General features: G+C 43.5%; 2 protein-coding genes across 2 annotated transcripts in view; both read right to left on the reverse strand.

Moving 5' to 3' along the window:
* pappaa (pregnancy-associated plasma protein A, pappalysin 1a) overlaps window positions 1–17,559 on the reverse strand; it is a 198,169-nt gene that overhangs the window by 15,154 nt on the left and 165,456 nt on the right. The window lies entirely within an intron of this gene.
* LOC311038153 (exosome complex component RRP41-like) lies at window positions 9,709–10,443 on the reverse strand (the record flags this gene model as incomplete). Its single annotated transcript, XM_084047513.1, has 1 exon — window positions 9,709–10,443. The coding sequence occupies one exon, from the start codon at window positions 10,441–10,443 to the stop codon at window positions 9,709–9,711; it is 735 nt and encodes a 244-aa protein (XP_083903639.1).

A 17,559-nucleotide genomic window follows, 5' to 3' on the forward strand; every position in this document is an offset into this window, starting at 1 on the left:
TTAGATGTCTTTGCTATTCAAAAATAGCAGATATACAAGCTCATAGCGCGGCACCGAGTGCCGCGCTACGAGCTTGTAGATGTGCTATTTTTGAAAAATCGTGAAAAATATTTTTTTAAATATTTTTTTCCGAAAAATTGTTAGGATTTTGAATTTTTAGACGCGGCCTCAGGTCTTAATGGGTTAATACGCAAATCTCCAGCGGAATGAAAAACGGTGTGTGTGTGTTTGTGTGAAAGTAGAGCTGGGAAAAATGAGAGAAACGGTTCTTTTTTTTTTCCCTCTTCTTTCCGAACAGCACCTCTCCTCATTACCACTTCCACTTCCACCAGAAAAATATACGTGAATGAACCTCTACCCCCCTCCCCTTCCCCCTCGACACACCACCACTCCTCTCTCCCACCCAAGGAACTTCTAAATGAAGGAACAGAAGCGTTTCTCAGGCAAGCGCCATCGACCCCCCCCCCCCCTGCCCGCCCGCGGGAGGAAAACTGGAGCCGGACGTTCCATGGAATACTGTACATTGAGGTCAATGAGAGCCATCTGGACCAGCTTTTGAACAAACACTATGTCGTTTTATTGAGGTATCTCTAAAGAGTGCCGGCGATCGTTTCTGGCCGACAAGGCAAGTATCGCGAGAATTGGTTGACAGGCTGTCAAATGGTTGACAGTCTCGCGATGACAGCCCGAGACAAAACGTACTCAGTGCTCTTTTAGATCGTTGGTTCTCAAAGTGCGGTCCGGGGACCCCCAGGGGTCCTTGGGGGTCCCCAGCCAAATGTGTCACAATCATTTTAAACCCTTTATCCATATTTTATACTTTGGTTATTCAAAAATAGCAGATATACAAGCTCATAGCGCGGCACCGAGTGCCGCGCTATGAGCTTGTAGATCTGCTATTTTTGAAAAATCTTGAAAATGTGTGCAGATCTTTCAAACTTTTTTTTAAAGGCGAACGTTTTTAACACAAATCTTTGCTTCTGGGGGGTCCCTGCACAACATATTTTCAGGTGGGGGTCCGCGGTCCACATACATATCGATATCATACCTAACCCACCTCAATGAAATTATTCAGGGAGTGAGTGTGCACATTGGAAAAAAACAAGACAGAAGAGAGAAACAGCGTGACTGTTATTTTCCCTGAACCGATTATCTTACAGAACGTTGCAGTGATTCAGAAATGGTGTTTATTCATAAGCTATGGTCCCACCCGGCTCGCATTGGCTTCAATGCATTCCATCGCTTAAGGGTTTGCCTCCCAGTGCGACCAATCGGCCAGCTGGAATCGCTGGACACATCGCATGGTCACAGAGAAAATGACATACCTGTAGATATGTCCCTTCCTTCCTAAATAAGGTCCTTGACACCCACCGGGAAGTAAGGTGAACGAACTATCCCCACCCTCACTACCGCCCCCCTACCCCCCCCCCCCCCCCCCCCCAAGGGGTCCACTCTTCAGAGGGTCCGTAACCCTTTGTAAAGGCAGTGTAAAGTAACTGAGTACATTTACTCAAGTACTGTTCTTATGTACAATTTTGAGGTACTTTTACTTTACTGGAGTATTTCCAATTGTCCATACTTTTACTTCTACTCCACTACATCTCAGAGGCAAATATTGTACTTTTACTCCTTCTACAATTATTTGAAAACTTGAGTTAGTATAGTTACTTTGCGGATATAAATTATTACATTATAAAACATACATTAACCACTTTAGCCCTATTTTAAACCTCGGCTATTTGAAAATAGCCGATCTACAAGCTCACAACGAGCTTGTAGATCGTCTATTTTCAAACATTTTAGTACTTTTACTTTTGGTACTTTAAGTACATTTTGATACCAATACTTTTTGTACTAATTCCGGACTTTTACTTGTAATGGAGTACTTCTACATTGCAGTATTGATACTTTTACTTAATTAAAACATTTGAGTACCTTTTCCACCACTGTGTAAAGGGGGACTGCAGGACGTTGTGTATTTAGATTCATATTTTCATCACATCTACGAACAGAATCCGGCAGAAAGTATAGCAAAAGAAAGCTGGGATTCAGTAGATAGATGGAGGTGCTTATTTCCATAGGTTTCTTCTATGTTGTGGTGCTAGCCAAATAGTTCCATCTACAGTAAGTAGTAATACAACACCTGAAGGTGAGAGTGTAGGGGCCTTGAAGAAAACCAACTAGGCCAAAACGTCAGCACGAGAATATAGGAGAGAAGCTGCTTACATTTTAGAAATTGTAAGAGTTTGTCTCCGGCTATGAAAACTGGGATTCCTTAGAGCTTTTGCTACAAAACCTCTGATTAACCCATTAAGACCTGGAACTGTGTCATTTTTAGATTTGAGCTAAAAAGCAATATTTTACACTTTTGGCTATTCAAAAATAGCAGATATACAAGTTCATAGTGCGGCACCGAGTGCCGCACTATGAACTTGTAGATCTGCTATTTTTGAAAAATTGTGAAAATGTGTTTAAATCTTTGAATATATCTATATTTTAAAGCGAACATTTTTAACTCAAATCTTTGCTTCTGGGGGGTCCCTGGAACAAAATATTTTGATGGGGGTCCGCGGCCAAATACATATAATTTTGGGGGTCCTTGACATGAAAAATATTGAGCACCACTGATATAGAAACATACGTTTTTCAGAAAACTGTTGGGATTTAGGAGACATGTAGAATCGGCTTCAGGTCTCAATGGGTTAAAAAAATCGAATGGAAAACTAAATGGAGACATGCAACACATTTTGAACGATGCCTAGAAAGCGAACAGTTTTGTAGCATTTATTTTTTTGGTTTGTTTGTTTATGTTGTTAATATACGTTTCCTCTTATTTGGTTATATTGGGGGAAAGGAAAGTGGAGAGAGAGGGGGGGGGGGGGCGAGGGGGAGTGAAAACACAGCTGTGTGAGGATGGAAGACGGAGCGAGCGAGCGAGTGAGTGAGTGAGTGAGTGAGTGAGAGGTAGTTTGAGGGGTGATTTTTATCTCTGGCATGCTGCTGGCAGTGTGTGCTTTTCATGTGAGCTGTGTTATGACACAGCAACATGAAAACAACAACACAGACTTCTGCTGAGTCACCCGACCTCTCGGGCAAAACAACCGTTGGTGGCTGTGCGTGTGTGCGTGTCGGTGTGTGTGTGTGTGTGTGTGTGTGTGTGTGTGTGTGTGTGTGTGTGTGTGTGTGTGTGTGTGTGTGTGTGTGTGTGTGTGTCGGTGTGTGTGTGTGTGTGTGTGTGTGTGTGTGTGTGTGTGTGTGTGTGTGTGTGCGCGTGTGTGTGTGTGCGTCTGTCTGTCTGTCTGTCTGTGTCTATGCAAGGAATGACACTCCGTGCAATGTATACTAAGTTGTGTGAGGTCGGGTTGGTTTTACAGTCCTTTACCAGTGCTTTTCCTTTTACTGTCGGGCAAAAACCTCTTATCTCCATATTTTAGTTAGACGCGGTAGGCCATTAATTGTAAATGAATGGCCTACTGCGTCACACTACAGCGTCACACAAAAGCATCAAAAGCAGCAGATCTACAAGCTCGAAACGCGGCGCGAAGCGACGCGTTTCGAGCTTGTAGATCTGCTGCTTTTGCTGCTTTTGAATTTGAATCCTGAAAAGTAACAGTTTTGGACATTATGAGGTTTCCACCCGACAGAGGCGACATCCTAAAGCAATAACAGGGTATGTTAAGTGGGTAAGTGTCCTATGTGGGTGGATGTTGTTTCTCCTGACCTACCAAAAAGTGAAGCACAACCATAAACAACAAACACTTAGAGGTTTTACTTTGAGCCAAATATAACACTTTTCTGGACATTTTGAGGACCGGCGGGCATCCATTTGATTTTTTAGCAATGCTTCTATGAGCTTTGTAGAATCGTCACTGTCGTGCCTCACTCAGGACAAAAGGACTACACTCAATACTTCAACAATGATATACCATTATTACAGCTGAGGGAAAAAAAGAGGCATAGTAAGAAATCCTTACTGGGGTGTTTGTGTTTGTGAACCAGAATAGACACCAGGTTCATCACAGAAAAGAAGCCTACAGCAGTGGTGTGAAGTACTGTAACTAAGTACATTTACTAAAGTACTGTACTTCAGTACAATTTTGAGGTACTTTTACTTTACTGGAGTACTTCAAGTTTTCAGTACTTTTATTTCTACTACACTACATCTCAGAGGCAAATATTACACTTTTACTTTGTAGATTTTGATTATTATTACAAAACATACATAACTCACTTCAGTCCTATATACATTTCGGCCATTTGAAAATAGCCGATCTACAAGCTCACAATGCGTTGCGATGCGACGCATTGTGAGCTTGTAGATCGGCTATTTTCAAAACATTTGTATGGGAGAAATGGGAGATTCTGCATAATGAGTACTTTTACTTTCCTACTTTAAGTCAATTTGAATTACCAGACTTTTACTTGTAACAGCATACATGCAATTCTATATTGCTGTTTATTGATACTTTAACATAAGTAAAACATTTGAGTACTTTTTAACCACCACAGGCATAACAGTACTATGTTAGCGCCACACTGACACAAACAACATGCTGTGTCCATCATCTCTTTCATAACGAGCTAAGACATGACACCAGATAATTGCCATGTGTTCACCAAAAAAGAACAACCAATTTCCCCACAAAAAAAATCAGAGGAAAGCGTTGTTTCATTCCTGTGTCTCTCTCTGACTGTGAGCTATCAGCAGAGAGGACAGAGAGACTGTTACAAATGAGTCACAGATTCCTTTTTGTCATTTCACTGTGTCATTCTGTTTAGTTTTCGGAGGACTTTGTGCAACCGGCTGCTTTTCGGTCGCCAACCGCGCATGTGTTCCGTTTCGGGGGGGAAATCAGAATCAGGTGCAAAAAGGGCTCTGTTTCTGTTTTGACTGAGATGTCCAAAAATGGGGATGAGTGGGTGGATTGGCTTTGCCCCGAGAGTGATAAACAACTGCATTTTGAACACCACCAAAACCAGGTCCCAAAGTACCAAAACAACGAAACATACCAGGACATATAACGGGACATCCACAAAATGCTAAATGTTATTTCAAGAGTTGTGAGGAGAATTTTCTTCATGATAGACTATTTTTTTTAACCCATTAAGACCTGGAACGCATCTGTGTATTTTTTTGATTTGAGCTAAAAAAGCATTCTTTTACACTTTGGCTATTGAAAAATAGCAGATATACAAGCTCATAGAGCGGCACAGAGTGCCGCGCTACGAGCTTGTAGATCTGCTATTTTTGAAAAATCGTGAAAATGTGTGCATATCTTTGAATATAATATTGTTTTAAAGCGAACATTTTTAACTTGAATCTTTGCTTCTGGGGGGTCCCTGAAACAACATATTTTGAGATAGGGGTCGGTGGCCAAATACATATAATTTTGGGGGTCCTTGACATGAAAAAGTTTGAGCACCACTGATATAGAAACATACGTTTTTTTCAGAATACTGTTAGGATTTAGGAGACATTTGTAGAATCGGAACCTCAGGCGTTAATGGCCTGAGGCCCTTAATTGGGCATGTTATAGATAAAAATGTACGCAAATTGTCCAAAATGCAAAAAAAAAGAAGCAATTTTTTGAAATCTTCCAAAAGCAGCTCACACGTTGTACACACATTGCTGTTTTCACTATGCCGTACGATGACGTATATAAGCGATTAAACCTACAGTACATTCAGACTAATTTCATTAACAAGGTTATTTAGTGTGTTAGGAGTAGCCAAGGCATTTAGATAATAGTGTATGATGTAATTCAATGACAGGCAAGCCAGTGGCTATTAGAGAATGGGCTCCCACTAAGTGACACGCAAAGCGGATTTATACCATTCAGTCTAGATTCTCTCCTCTCCGGCAGCAACTTAACATATCGGCCTCATTCCTCCACTCGATATTGCCTTTTTATGTCCTCACCCCCGATAACCCCTCGTGTCCTTCATTCCTGGCAGCTGATGAATCACATTATGATTGGTTATTTCAGAACAATTTTCTCATATCTTTCCCGCAAATCCGAACGGTTCCACCACGCAGAGCCACTGCTGGAAAATATCAGTCGGAGTATTTGTGCTTCAAACGATGCCAAGGCAAGAAAATGCCTGTAAGTCAGCTTGTGGCTTCAGTTTATTGAGCTCAGGTGATCCGCTTAATCGTCACGGCTTCGGGAAAATGATGCCGATTCAAGAGACACGCTCCCCAGGAGTGAGTGTCGCGTGCCGTGTGCCGTGCGAAAGTTTGCTACGGCACAGCGCAGAAACCTCTTATCTCCATATTTCAACGTTATATGTCCTACTTGATCACACCACAGCGTCACACGCAAAAGCATCAAAAGTGGCAGATCGGCAACGAGCTTGTCGATTTGCTACTTTTGATGTTTTTGAATTTGAATCCTGAAAAGTAACAGTTTTGGACATACTGTATGAGGTTTCCCCCCGACAGAGACGATATATATACACACACATAGGGTACATACATAAAGATGGTCAACCCGAAAACACAATACCTCCTGGCCCGGGCTATATAAATCAAACAAATTATTCATGTGCGTGATAATGCTGAATTATTCTACTTGTTAAAAATGTATTACGCCAAGATTGCGTGTGCGATAGAACTATATAGCTGCGTGCGGCGCAACTGGAATAGCTACTGTATGTGCGTTTGACCGTGATTCATGCGCATGCATGAATTAGCAGGTCCTCGCACGTGAGATTCGCACAGAGCCTCGCACAACAACCCCGGGGAGGGACAAGACAATATCAACTAGAAAAAGGGCTCCTCGGAGCACAGGTCTCCGCCAGGTCGGGTAAATTCCCACACTCACTCTGGGGGGCCGCATTGTTTATCGGCAGGGCTGAATTTTGGTCCCAGCCCGCCCCTGTTTATCGGCACTCTCGCCAGTAGTACCCCATTACTCAAAAAGCCCATAAATAGTCACATATGTGATAAATAAGGGATATTAACTATTATTATTTGTTGCAACTTTGTTTTTATTTAGCATTTAGTAATGCTTCTATCAACTTACTACAGCTGTACTGCTAAACAAAACTTCACATTCCTGAGTATGCCTTTCAGAGTATTGCTGTAACCTTGGCTTAAAAATATACAAAAATGAACACTAAAATTATAGTTAATAAGGCTTCTATTAAAATAAACGAGCGCGCTCTACTGGTGGACTGTTGAAATTAAAATGGTTCATGGAAAGTTGCATGTTTGGAACAGCTGAAGGCAATAGTTCACCATTTCGTTTAGATTACTTTGTTTTTCTTTGTGATTTCAAAAGTAAAAAACTAAAAACAAAACACTTTTTCCCCCCCCTGCTATAGAGATACTGTGTGCCGATTTGGGTGATGTTTGGACAAAATCTATAGGGGTAATATTAAAAAAAAAGTGTTTTGCAAAAATCTTCCTCCTGGTAGCACTATAACCAGGGGTGCACATAACTGGTGCGCAGGTGCGCATGCGCACCCAAAATAAAAAATGCGCACCACATCAGGCAACGCGAGGCGCTTTTGCGCACCAACAGCTGGGACAGGAATTTCCAAGCTTTTATTTTTTAGCAAAACTAAAAAATAAAAGCCTGGAGATCGAGGCTAGGAATTTACTTCCTGAAGCCACACTCACACAATCACTCTAAAGCACCCGTCGGCCCCATGTACAGCCATTAGGCGGAGGGGTAGAGATATGACTCGCGTCGCCTCGCATCGCCTCGCATTGCCTCGTGGCTGTTAGAGGCACTCGTCACCGATGATGAACGCACCGTAATGGTGCAAAATATGCCGTGAACGTCCCAATCTGGCGGATAAAATCAGCGCAGCAGCACAGGGCACCAACCTTGTGGGCTTTATCTAACAGCGTGAGAAAAAAATCGGCGGAGTTTAGAAGCAGATCGTCCTTTTTTTCTCGCCCCCCCCCCCGTTGACAAAACTGTCCGGTGGGCACCGTGCTGAACCCCCCCACCCCCGTTGACTAAACTGTCCGGGCTGAACCCCCCCCCCCCCCGTTGACAAAACGGGACGGGCGCCATGCGCACCAAGTCACATGTCCAGGTGCTCTTCTGCGTACCAGACCTAAAAAGTTATGTGCACCCCTGACTATAACATTCGGGGCAGTGGTTCTGCTCTGGCATCCAGAGAGTGTGTGTGCACAGTTTCGCTGCGATCGGGCCAACGGTGTCGGAAATCAGCCGGTCGCAGACGGATGGACACACTGTTTGAACTGGAAGTGAATTAAAAAGTTAATTATTTTCAAAATGAAGAGGTTTTTACCGTAGCGTTATACACATGGATTGAAGACATTTGGGACACACTATTAGAGGTGTTTTGGAGTGTAGACTGATTTTTTTATATCCTTTTTCTGTTGTTAATCTCGGTCTCCGATTTACTTCAATTCATCAATATTTAATTTGGATTCTTTATTCACCGTTAAGGAATATTTGAATTGTCTTCAAGACATCACTGAGTAAGAAAACAATAGAAATTAAGTCATTTATTTGGTGAAGTATTCCTTAAACTATGACTGAGCTTGTAGATCTGCTATGTTCCCTATTGAATAGGGCTTAACAGATTTTTGTACGATTGTGTCCTGGGGTTACACCAAAATGAATGTATCTTTTGGGTTTCTAGATGGAGCGTTTGGGAAGCCCTGATTTAAGCCATCAAAGGCTGTTAAACAGAGGAGGAATCCTGCAAAACCATGTTATATACAGAGTAGACACACAAAACAACTCTCTTTCCTTTTAGCCACGGAGGGTCAGAAAAGTCAGGCAGAATGCTCGCAGCGTTCGGCCAAAAAACAAAACAAACACAATGTTCTCTATAACATTTGCAGGAGTTCGGAACGCTCTTCCCTATTGACATCAAACCGTAGGACATTCAATTAAAACTGTAACCCTATTATAGGACATGTTTGCTTTGGTACGTGACACGAGAACTCCCATCGGGGGCCGGCAGAAAAGCCCCCATTCGCCAGGACACCGGCTTTCATACACTCTCCACCGTCTCTCTCTCCCAACCTGCCATTGATCCTGTCATCCCCCCCCACCCCCCCCCACCCGCCAAGGTCTGTCAGTGAGTGTGAGTTAACGTCGCTGTCGGACAAAAAACCTTGTAAGTCCAAAACTTTCACTATTGATACACTTTATTGTTTTTGAGCCATAGTTTAATTACAAAAAAAATATCTAAGACTGGTCATTACATATATAACCCTTTAAGACCTGAAGCCGATTCTACATGTCTCCTAAATCCCAACAGTTTTATGAAAAACGTTTGTTTCTATATCAGCGGTGCTGAAACTTTTTCATGTAAAGGACCCCCAAAATTATATGTATTTGGCCGTGGACCCCCATCAAAATATTTGTTCCAGGGACCCCCAGAAGCAAAGATTTGAGTTAAAAATATTCACTTTAAAATATATATATTCAAAGATGTGCACACATTTTCACAATTTTTCTAAAATAGCAGATCTACAAGCTCATAGCGCGGCACTCGGTGCCGCGCTATGAGCTTGTATATCTGCTATTTTTGAATAGCCCAAAGTGTCAAATAAAGCTTTTTAGCTCAAATCTAAAAATGGCACAGTTCCAGGTCTTAATAGGATAACAGAAGATTTACCCAACTTTTTCATTCATCCCACACCATTCAAATTCCAACTCAGCCTGCGCCCAAGTTCTAACATTCCCTCTCCAAACCCCCCCCCTCTCTCCCCCATCACTCTCCAGTGAGCACATTCACTTGCAGGTGTCGCCTCACTACCTCGTCCAACACTTTGCTCACGCCTTTACAAGCCGTCACGGCGGCCTCCATCAGAGTCTCTAGGTGGTCCTGATGTAGCCTAGCGTCCATCTGCAGCAACGCGATCTGCCCCCCGCGTGGCAGGAGCGCCACGGCCAACGAGCTTCCTCCTCCGCTCTCCTCCACGTGGGACAGGTCCGCCAGGGGCGTCTCGTCCACAAACCCCACCGTGCAGGCGCACACGTAGTCTCGCATCGGAATGCCGGCGTCGACCAGCGCCAGCGTGGCGGCGTTCACGCACGCGCCGTAGTTCCCGCCGTCCGACTGCAGAACCTTAACGTAGATGTCTATCTGAGAACGTGGATAGAGCTGGGTCATCACGGCCGCCTCGAACGTCTGCGTTAGGTGAAGACTCGTCTCCGTGGACCTGCGGTCCCCGTGGGGTCTCCTCTTCCTCTCCGCCGTGCTGAACGTGGCCATGCTGTACTGACAGTTGATAACCGCTCTGTCGTGAAGCGTCCGGCTGCGCGAACCTCGCGTTTCGTGGGGACCGTACACGACGGCGAGGACTTTGGTGTTGCCCTGCTCTACGTACGCAGAGCCGTCGGCCTGGGCGAACACACCCATGCGAGCTTGTACTTTCCTAAGTTCGGATGCTTTTCTTCCGTCTAGACGGTATCCCTGATCGGACAGCAGTTCAAGGCCTGCCATGTTTGTGGAAAATCGGCCCAAACTTTCACTTTTCAGGAAATGAAAACAAAGAAGAACCTGTGTTCCAATGGATCCAATACTGTTATCATCCTATGTTAATATAGGCTAATGGGAGGGCGGGCGGACCTCTGATGTCATTCCGACTCAGCTATAAACAAACCACAACCACGTCACCATGACAACATAAACAAACAACGGCCACGTCACTTTGAAAACATAACCATAAACAAACCACGAGTCAGCTCCATATTTGGGCACAAAAGGGGGCATGCCCATATATGGGCATACATTTATGACACCAGGACTCTCCATATATGGGCATAAAAGGGACAAGGACTGACAGTCACTCCCTTTCTCTCTCTCCCTGTTTCCTGTCTCGCTCTACGGTATAATATCAATATTGTTAAATATTCGTGCCGCACTGCGAGCTTGTACATCTGCTATTTTTGAACATTTTGGGAAGATCTTTTAAAGTGTTCAAAAAATGTTGAATAATTTTGAATTTACGAAAACGTTGGAGAACTACTGTATTTAGAAGGCATTCGTAGAATCGGCCTCAGGTCTTAATGGGTTAAAAACAAGAAGAAAGAAGAACATAAAAATGTGACACGTGGAGATATGAGGTTTCTGCCTGACAACGACATTATGCAAGCTGCTGCTATAAAGCTGGACTGGAGTCAGGCCAGCTGATGCAGAGAGGAGATAGAGTCAATCAATGGCGCTGAAACCATTGTGGGAGTGAGGTCACCCCCCCCCACTGGGCCTAACACTGACTTGTTAGCTTCAATTAGAGACTCAGGATACGTTACCATAGGCCTACATCAGAGGTTCTCAAACTTTTTCATGTCAAGGAACCCCTCAACATGATGTATTTGGCAGCGGACACCCATTTGAGAATATTTGGTGCCAAGGACCCTCAGAATAGATTTGTGATTGAGACCTGAAGCCGATTCTACATGTCTCCTAAATCTCAACAGTTTTCTGAAAAACGTCTGTTTCAGTGGGGCTCAATCTTTTTCATGTCAAGGACCCCCAAAATTATATGTATTTGGCCGCAGACCCCCATCAAACATATTTTGTTCCAGGGACCCCCAGAAGCAACGATTTCAGTAAAAAATGTTCGCTTTAAAAATATATATATTCAAAGATTTGCACACATTTTCACGATTTTTCAAAAATAGCAGATCTACAAGCTCATAGCGCGGCACTCGGTGCCGCGCTATGAGCTTGTATATCTGCTATTTTTGAATAGCCCAAAGGGTAAAATAATGCTTTTTTAGCTCAAATCTAAAAATGGCACAGTTCCAGGTCTTAATGGGTTAAAAAATGCAAAATCATTCAAAATTCTCCAAACACTTTTGAGATTTTTGCAAAAAAATAAATCTAAAATAGCAGATGTACAAGCTTGTGTCACGACAAAGTGGAGTCTGGGGACCCCCAGGGGTCCTTGGAGGGGTTTCAGGCGGTCCCCAGCAAAAGTACTGTACTTAATATAGCATCACAATCGTTTTAACCACTTTATCCATTTATGCGTTGGCTATTCAAAATAGCAGATCTACTTGGACATCTGCTATTTTGGAAAATCTTTGAATTATATCGAAAATATTTGGAACCTTTTGAATAATCTTGGTTTCCTTTTTACATAAATCTTCTCTTCTGGGGATCCCTGGCACAAAACCTGGTGGTCCGCGGCCAAGTACATATCAATGTGACCTTGACATGAAAAGGTTTGACAACCTATGATCTAAATGTCTCAATAGAAGAGCATGGAAACCAAATACAACCACGCCAATTGTGTAAGTTATATTGTATTAATACACACGAAAATTACATAGCACAGTCTTAAGTAAAACATAGAAAAATCTCAGTATTTCTTTCACCACTGCTGATACTCAATATAGACCCCCTACACACACACACACACACACACACACACACACACACACACACACACACACACACACACACACACACACACACACACACACACACACACACACACACACACACACACACACACACACACACACACACACACACAACCACCTCTCGCCTGGGGTCCCTAAGCCTAATTTACAATTGCTGAAAATAACTTATTTTCGAGCGAAAACGTTATTTTCGGCAATGACGCCGTCGTACGGCGAAATGTCAACAGGCTTTACTGCTCATCAGCACTCAACCTTCCAGAACGCAACGCGGGTGGGACCAATATATGTTTAGATGATGCAACAATCCTGAGTTAAAAAGCTTGTATCTCTGGTTTTGGACAGGATTTTTCTCTCTGGCTTAAATGAAACACATATTTGTCCTTCCTTGGCTCTGCAACCAAGCGAAAAACCATTGTTCTTTTGCACCGGGAACACGGAGAGTAGAATGACCCCAAAAAAAAAAAAGATCAAGCAACAGAGGAGGCAGGGGGGTGGAAAGATCCTGTTTGTAAGGAGAGCAAGTTTCTTCTCTCTCTCCCCTGTGGCCTGAGGATCTCAAAAAGTGGATGAAGGTTTTACTGCGAAGGTGGTGGATCGGAAGCAATCACTGCAGATCTCTTGATTGCACGCTTGGGGAGAAAAAAGGGACGTCCAAGGGACATCTATCCATCTTCCAAAAAAGGAAATGAAGACCCTACCCCAAAGCCAGACGCACAGACAGACAGACAGACAGACAGACACAGCCAGCCAGACACATAGACTGCGATATAAATCCAGCCAGACACACACACACAGAAGGATATGCCAGGAGTACTACGAAGAGACGCTCGCCAGAGACACTGAAACAGCCCAGGCCAGAGGAGCAGATGCTACAGCACAGAAGCTACAATACACTTCCAACCCACCGCTCCCAGCCAGCAGCTATAGCCCAGGCCGAGCCAAATAAACCACCTATTCCAAACGGAGAGATTCATTAACATAAAGGCCAAGGCCAAGCACTTACAGCGTGGGCCCTGAAGAGGCCATGACGTCTACAACGTTGGTTCTCAAAGTGGGGTACGGGGACCCCCAGGGGTACTTGAGGGGGTTCCAGGGGGTCCCCAGCTAAATGATGGATAGGAACCAATTGGACCCTTATGGGTCTGTAACTCTGAGAGTGTACAAATGGAACCAAATGGACCCTAACGGGTCCATTTGGTTCCATTTGTACACTCTCAGAGTTAAGTTGACATTGATTTTACAATATGAATTGTGGTCCCAGAGGTATAAATGCCATTAAATGGGGGTCGGTAGTCTAATACATGTCAAACTGGGGGTCCTTGACATTAAAATGGTTGAGAATCACTGCTAGAAAGCCGTAAAAATCTTCTCTTATTGGGGTCCCTGGCTTATCTTTTCAAATGGGGGTCCGCGGGGTAATAAGTGTAACTTTGGGGGTCCTTGACATGAAAAAGTTTGAGAACCACTGGTCTACAACATGGAGTGGGAGTGGGGGGGGGGCGATAGGTGGGTATGTACTGTATTTAGTAGTGAGCTGGGCAATTAACCGAAATATGCATTGTTGCTGTCGGGCATAAACCTCTTATCTCCATGTTTGTTTGTTTTTTCGTAAATTAACGCCCTACTTGATCATACTGCAGCGTCACACAAAAGCATCAAAAGAAGCAGATCCGCAAGCTCGCAACGTGGCGTGAAGCGACGCGTTCCGAGCTTGTAGATCTGCAACTTTTGCTGTTTTTGAATTTGAATCCTGAAAAGTAACAGTTTTTGAGGTTTCCACCCGACAGAGACGACATCCTAAAGCAATAACAGGGTATGTTAAGTGGGTAAGTGTCCTATGTGGGTGGATGTTGTTTCTCCTGACCTACAGTACCAAAAAGTGAAGTACAACCATAAACAACAAACACTTAGAGGTTTTACTTTGAGCCAAATATAACACTTTTCTGGACATTTTGAGGACCGGCGGGCATCCATTCGATTTTTCACAATGCTTCTATGACCTTTGTAGTATTGTCACTGTCGTGCTTCACTCAGAACAAAAGGACTACACTCAATACTTCAACAGGGAGGGAAGAAGAGGCATAGTAAGACAATATCCAAACTGATATTTAGAGCCAATAACCGACTTGATCCTACTCAGGTAGGTTAATTGAATAATTGAGAAGCTGCATTGCGACAAGTTGCGAGCTTGCGAGCCTATTTTTTTAATAATCGTTCATTAATCATAATCAAGACAAAAGGCTTTGAAGTAATGGTGATATTGATTTGAAATCATATCGTCCAGCCTTATTAGGTAGGTAGTTAGGTAGGTAGGTAGGTAGGTAGGTAACTATACAGCTCAGCTGACTCTGCTACACCAATCAGAGGGAGCTCCACTGATCTCATTCCCCCCAGATTCGGCACAAACATGGGGATGAATTCATTCTACTATTGTGCCACGAAAATGTGGAATGCCCTACCAACAGCCATCAAAAAGTGTGACTCCCTATTGTCCTTCAAAACCGCCATAAAAGAGCACCTGGACCAAGTCTTCTAGCTTACCAAAATAAATCCCCCCCCAATGTTTATCTGTAAATATACTTTTACTGCTCCTAGTATTGATGATTTCTTGTATAGTATTGAATGTCTTTATATGTCTTGATGAATTGAATACACTGGACCACAATGGAAACAAGCCCTCAGGGCTTTTTGTGTTATCCTTTTATCACTATTGTATACTGTACGCGTACCTCTGTACTTTTTGCAAAGTATTCAATCAATCAATCAAAAATCCCTGCTCAGACAATGCACACTATAGCGCAGCGACAGAGATCGCCCTCCGTCCCGCAAACATGGCCGTTAGCGTTCGTATATGGATGTCCGCGCCACGCACCGCAAAGGAGGACTTGAATCCCTAAGTCTCCACGCAGGTAGACAGGAACTTTAGCCCCGTGCCACCTACAGTAAGCGCCATAAATAGTTAATTTAAAATGTCGCTGTCAGGCAGAAACCTCTTATCTCCATAGTTTACCTATTTGTGTTTTTTTTTTGTATATTAACGCCCTAGTTGATCACACTACAGCATCAAACAAAAGCATCAAAAGTAGCAGATCCGCAAGCTCGAAACGCGGCGCGAAACGCGGCGCGAAACGTGGCGCGAAGCGACGCGTTTCGAGCTTGTAGATCTGCTACTTTTAATACTTTTGAATTTGAATCCTGAAAAGTACGAGTTTTGAACTAATGAGGTTTCCACCCGACAGAGACAAATTGCTCCGACGATAATCATCAGTTGCAAACCAAACCATAGTCCAGAGATACAGTAGATCACGTCACTTTGTGGAAACCTTAGGCGGGAGCAAAAGGATTTATGGGAAGATCGAATTTGAGCCCGCAGACTACACACTTGGGGGGGGGCATAGCTCTGAGTTTACATGGGTGTACAACAAGGACAACAGCTGTGCATTTAGAAACACTGAATACGGCCCCTCGTACACGCATCATAGATGGAGTCTGATGATATCCACTTTCTGGCTCCCGGCGGTAATTTGAGGCTTGGAGGCCAGGCAAAAGAGAAAACCTTGTATGTCCAAAACTGCTGCTTTTCAGGAAACGGGGAAAAAAAAGAACCAGTGTTCCAATGGATCCGTTGTCACAAGCCATAATTTACTTTTTGTGTTTTTACGTAAATTAACGCCCGACCTGGGCTGGGTTAACAAATATCCCATCTACAAGCTTGCGACGCTTTTGCACGATATTATACTCTTGCACGACGAAGTAGGGCGTTCATTTACAACAACAAAAACAAAACATTTAAATATGGAGATGCGAGGATTTCTGTTTTCCGACGGGCGGCGACGAAAGAGGTTTGGTTTAAGAGACGGTCCAAGAGAGAGGGGTTGGCTGGGGTGAAATCAATAAAGGGTTCAGCAGTACATTAAGTTGTGGTCTACATTGTGCTGATCTTGTAGGGGTAGCTACAGATCAATGGTGTAAAATGTCTGCTCCTTAACCTATTAAGACCTGAGGCGATTCTTTTAAAAAAATCGAAATCCAAACAGTTTTTTGAAAAAAATATAAAAAAAAATGTTTTCAAGATTTTTCAAAAATAGAAGACTACAAGCTCATAGCGCGGCACTCGGTGCCGCGCTATGAGCTTGTATATCTGCTATTTTTGAATAGCCAAATACATCTAAAATGACACAGACGCGTCCCCCGGTCTTAATGGGTTAAATGATAAGGGCGAACAATGGAAACTAGAACTGTAAACATTAAACCAACCATCCACAACCATGACCGTGTACACAGTGCGACGCTATTGATGAGGGTTAGAATTCAGAAGATAACAAGAGCTTTGGTGGCATTGTGTTGAGCACAAGGAGGGCCTATCATCTAGGCAGGGTGAAAGAACATCTCGTACAGTACCTCTCACGCAAATCCAAATATTTATTTAGATGTTCAAACCATTGTTTAGAAAACGCAATGCACTGGAACCCGGAACCAAATCTCCCTCGTTGTGTTTTCGAACATTGGAGCTGTGCGGAGTGTGAGGAGCCAGCTGTGTTACGTCACTGTTAAGCTTAATTTATACTCTGTTGTACGCTGAAAATAGCTGCTCTACAAGCTCACAATGTGTCACCACCGGCGTACGTACGACACCGCTGTGCCACACTGCCGTGCAACACTACTACTACTATGAAAACCGGGCATTTCCTGTTTATAGGCTCTTTAACCACTTAAACCCTCTATTCTTAGTAAAACAGACCTGAGTTACAACTTTACTTGGACCGTGTTTTTTCTTTCTACACCAAGTCGTGTCGTCGTCAAAAATAGCCAATGCGACTACGTGTGTGTTGTGAGCTTTTAGATCTGTTATTTTTTTTTTGCTAATGTGTCCCCGAGAATATGGATACTGGGGTTCAGCTGGTGAAGGACAACATAACGTAGAGAAGCTCGTAAATCTGCTACTTTTCCCAATTGAAACGGAAAGTGGTTAAGTGTGTCTGTGTAGCAGTGAGTGTTTCCAGTGAGCCAACATGCACAAAATCAGCAACCCTGACTCTGTTTGACCAGAATGGAACAGAGCCCTCATTAGTATCATTGGTAACACCTGTGAAGGAAGTAAGAAGAGGCCCAATTTCTTTCCAATACATGGCTCCTGTGCATAGAGCCTATTTCGTCTGAAACGGGGTGAAAAGAAGACGGCTGTTGT

Source organism: Gymnoscopelus microlampas (genome assembly GCF_963454915.1).
Source record: "Gymnoscopelus microlampas genome assembly, chromosome: 21".
Classification (NCBI taxonomy): Eukaryota; Metazoa; Chordata; class Actinopteri; order Myctophiformes; family Myctophidae; genus Gymnoscopelus; species Gymnoscopelus microlampas.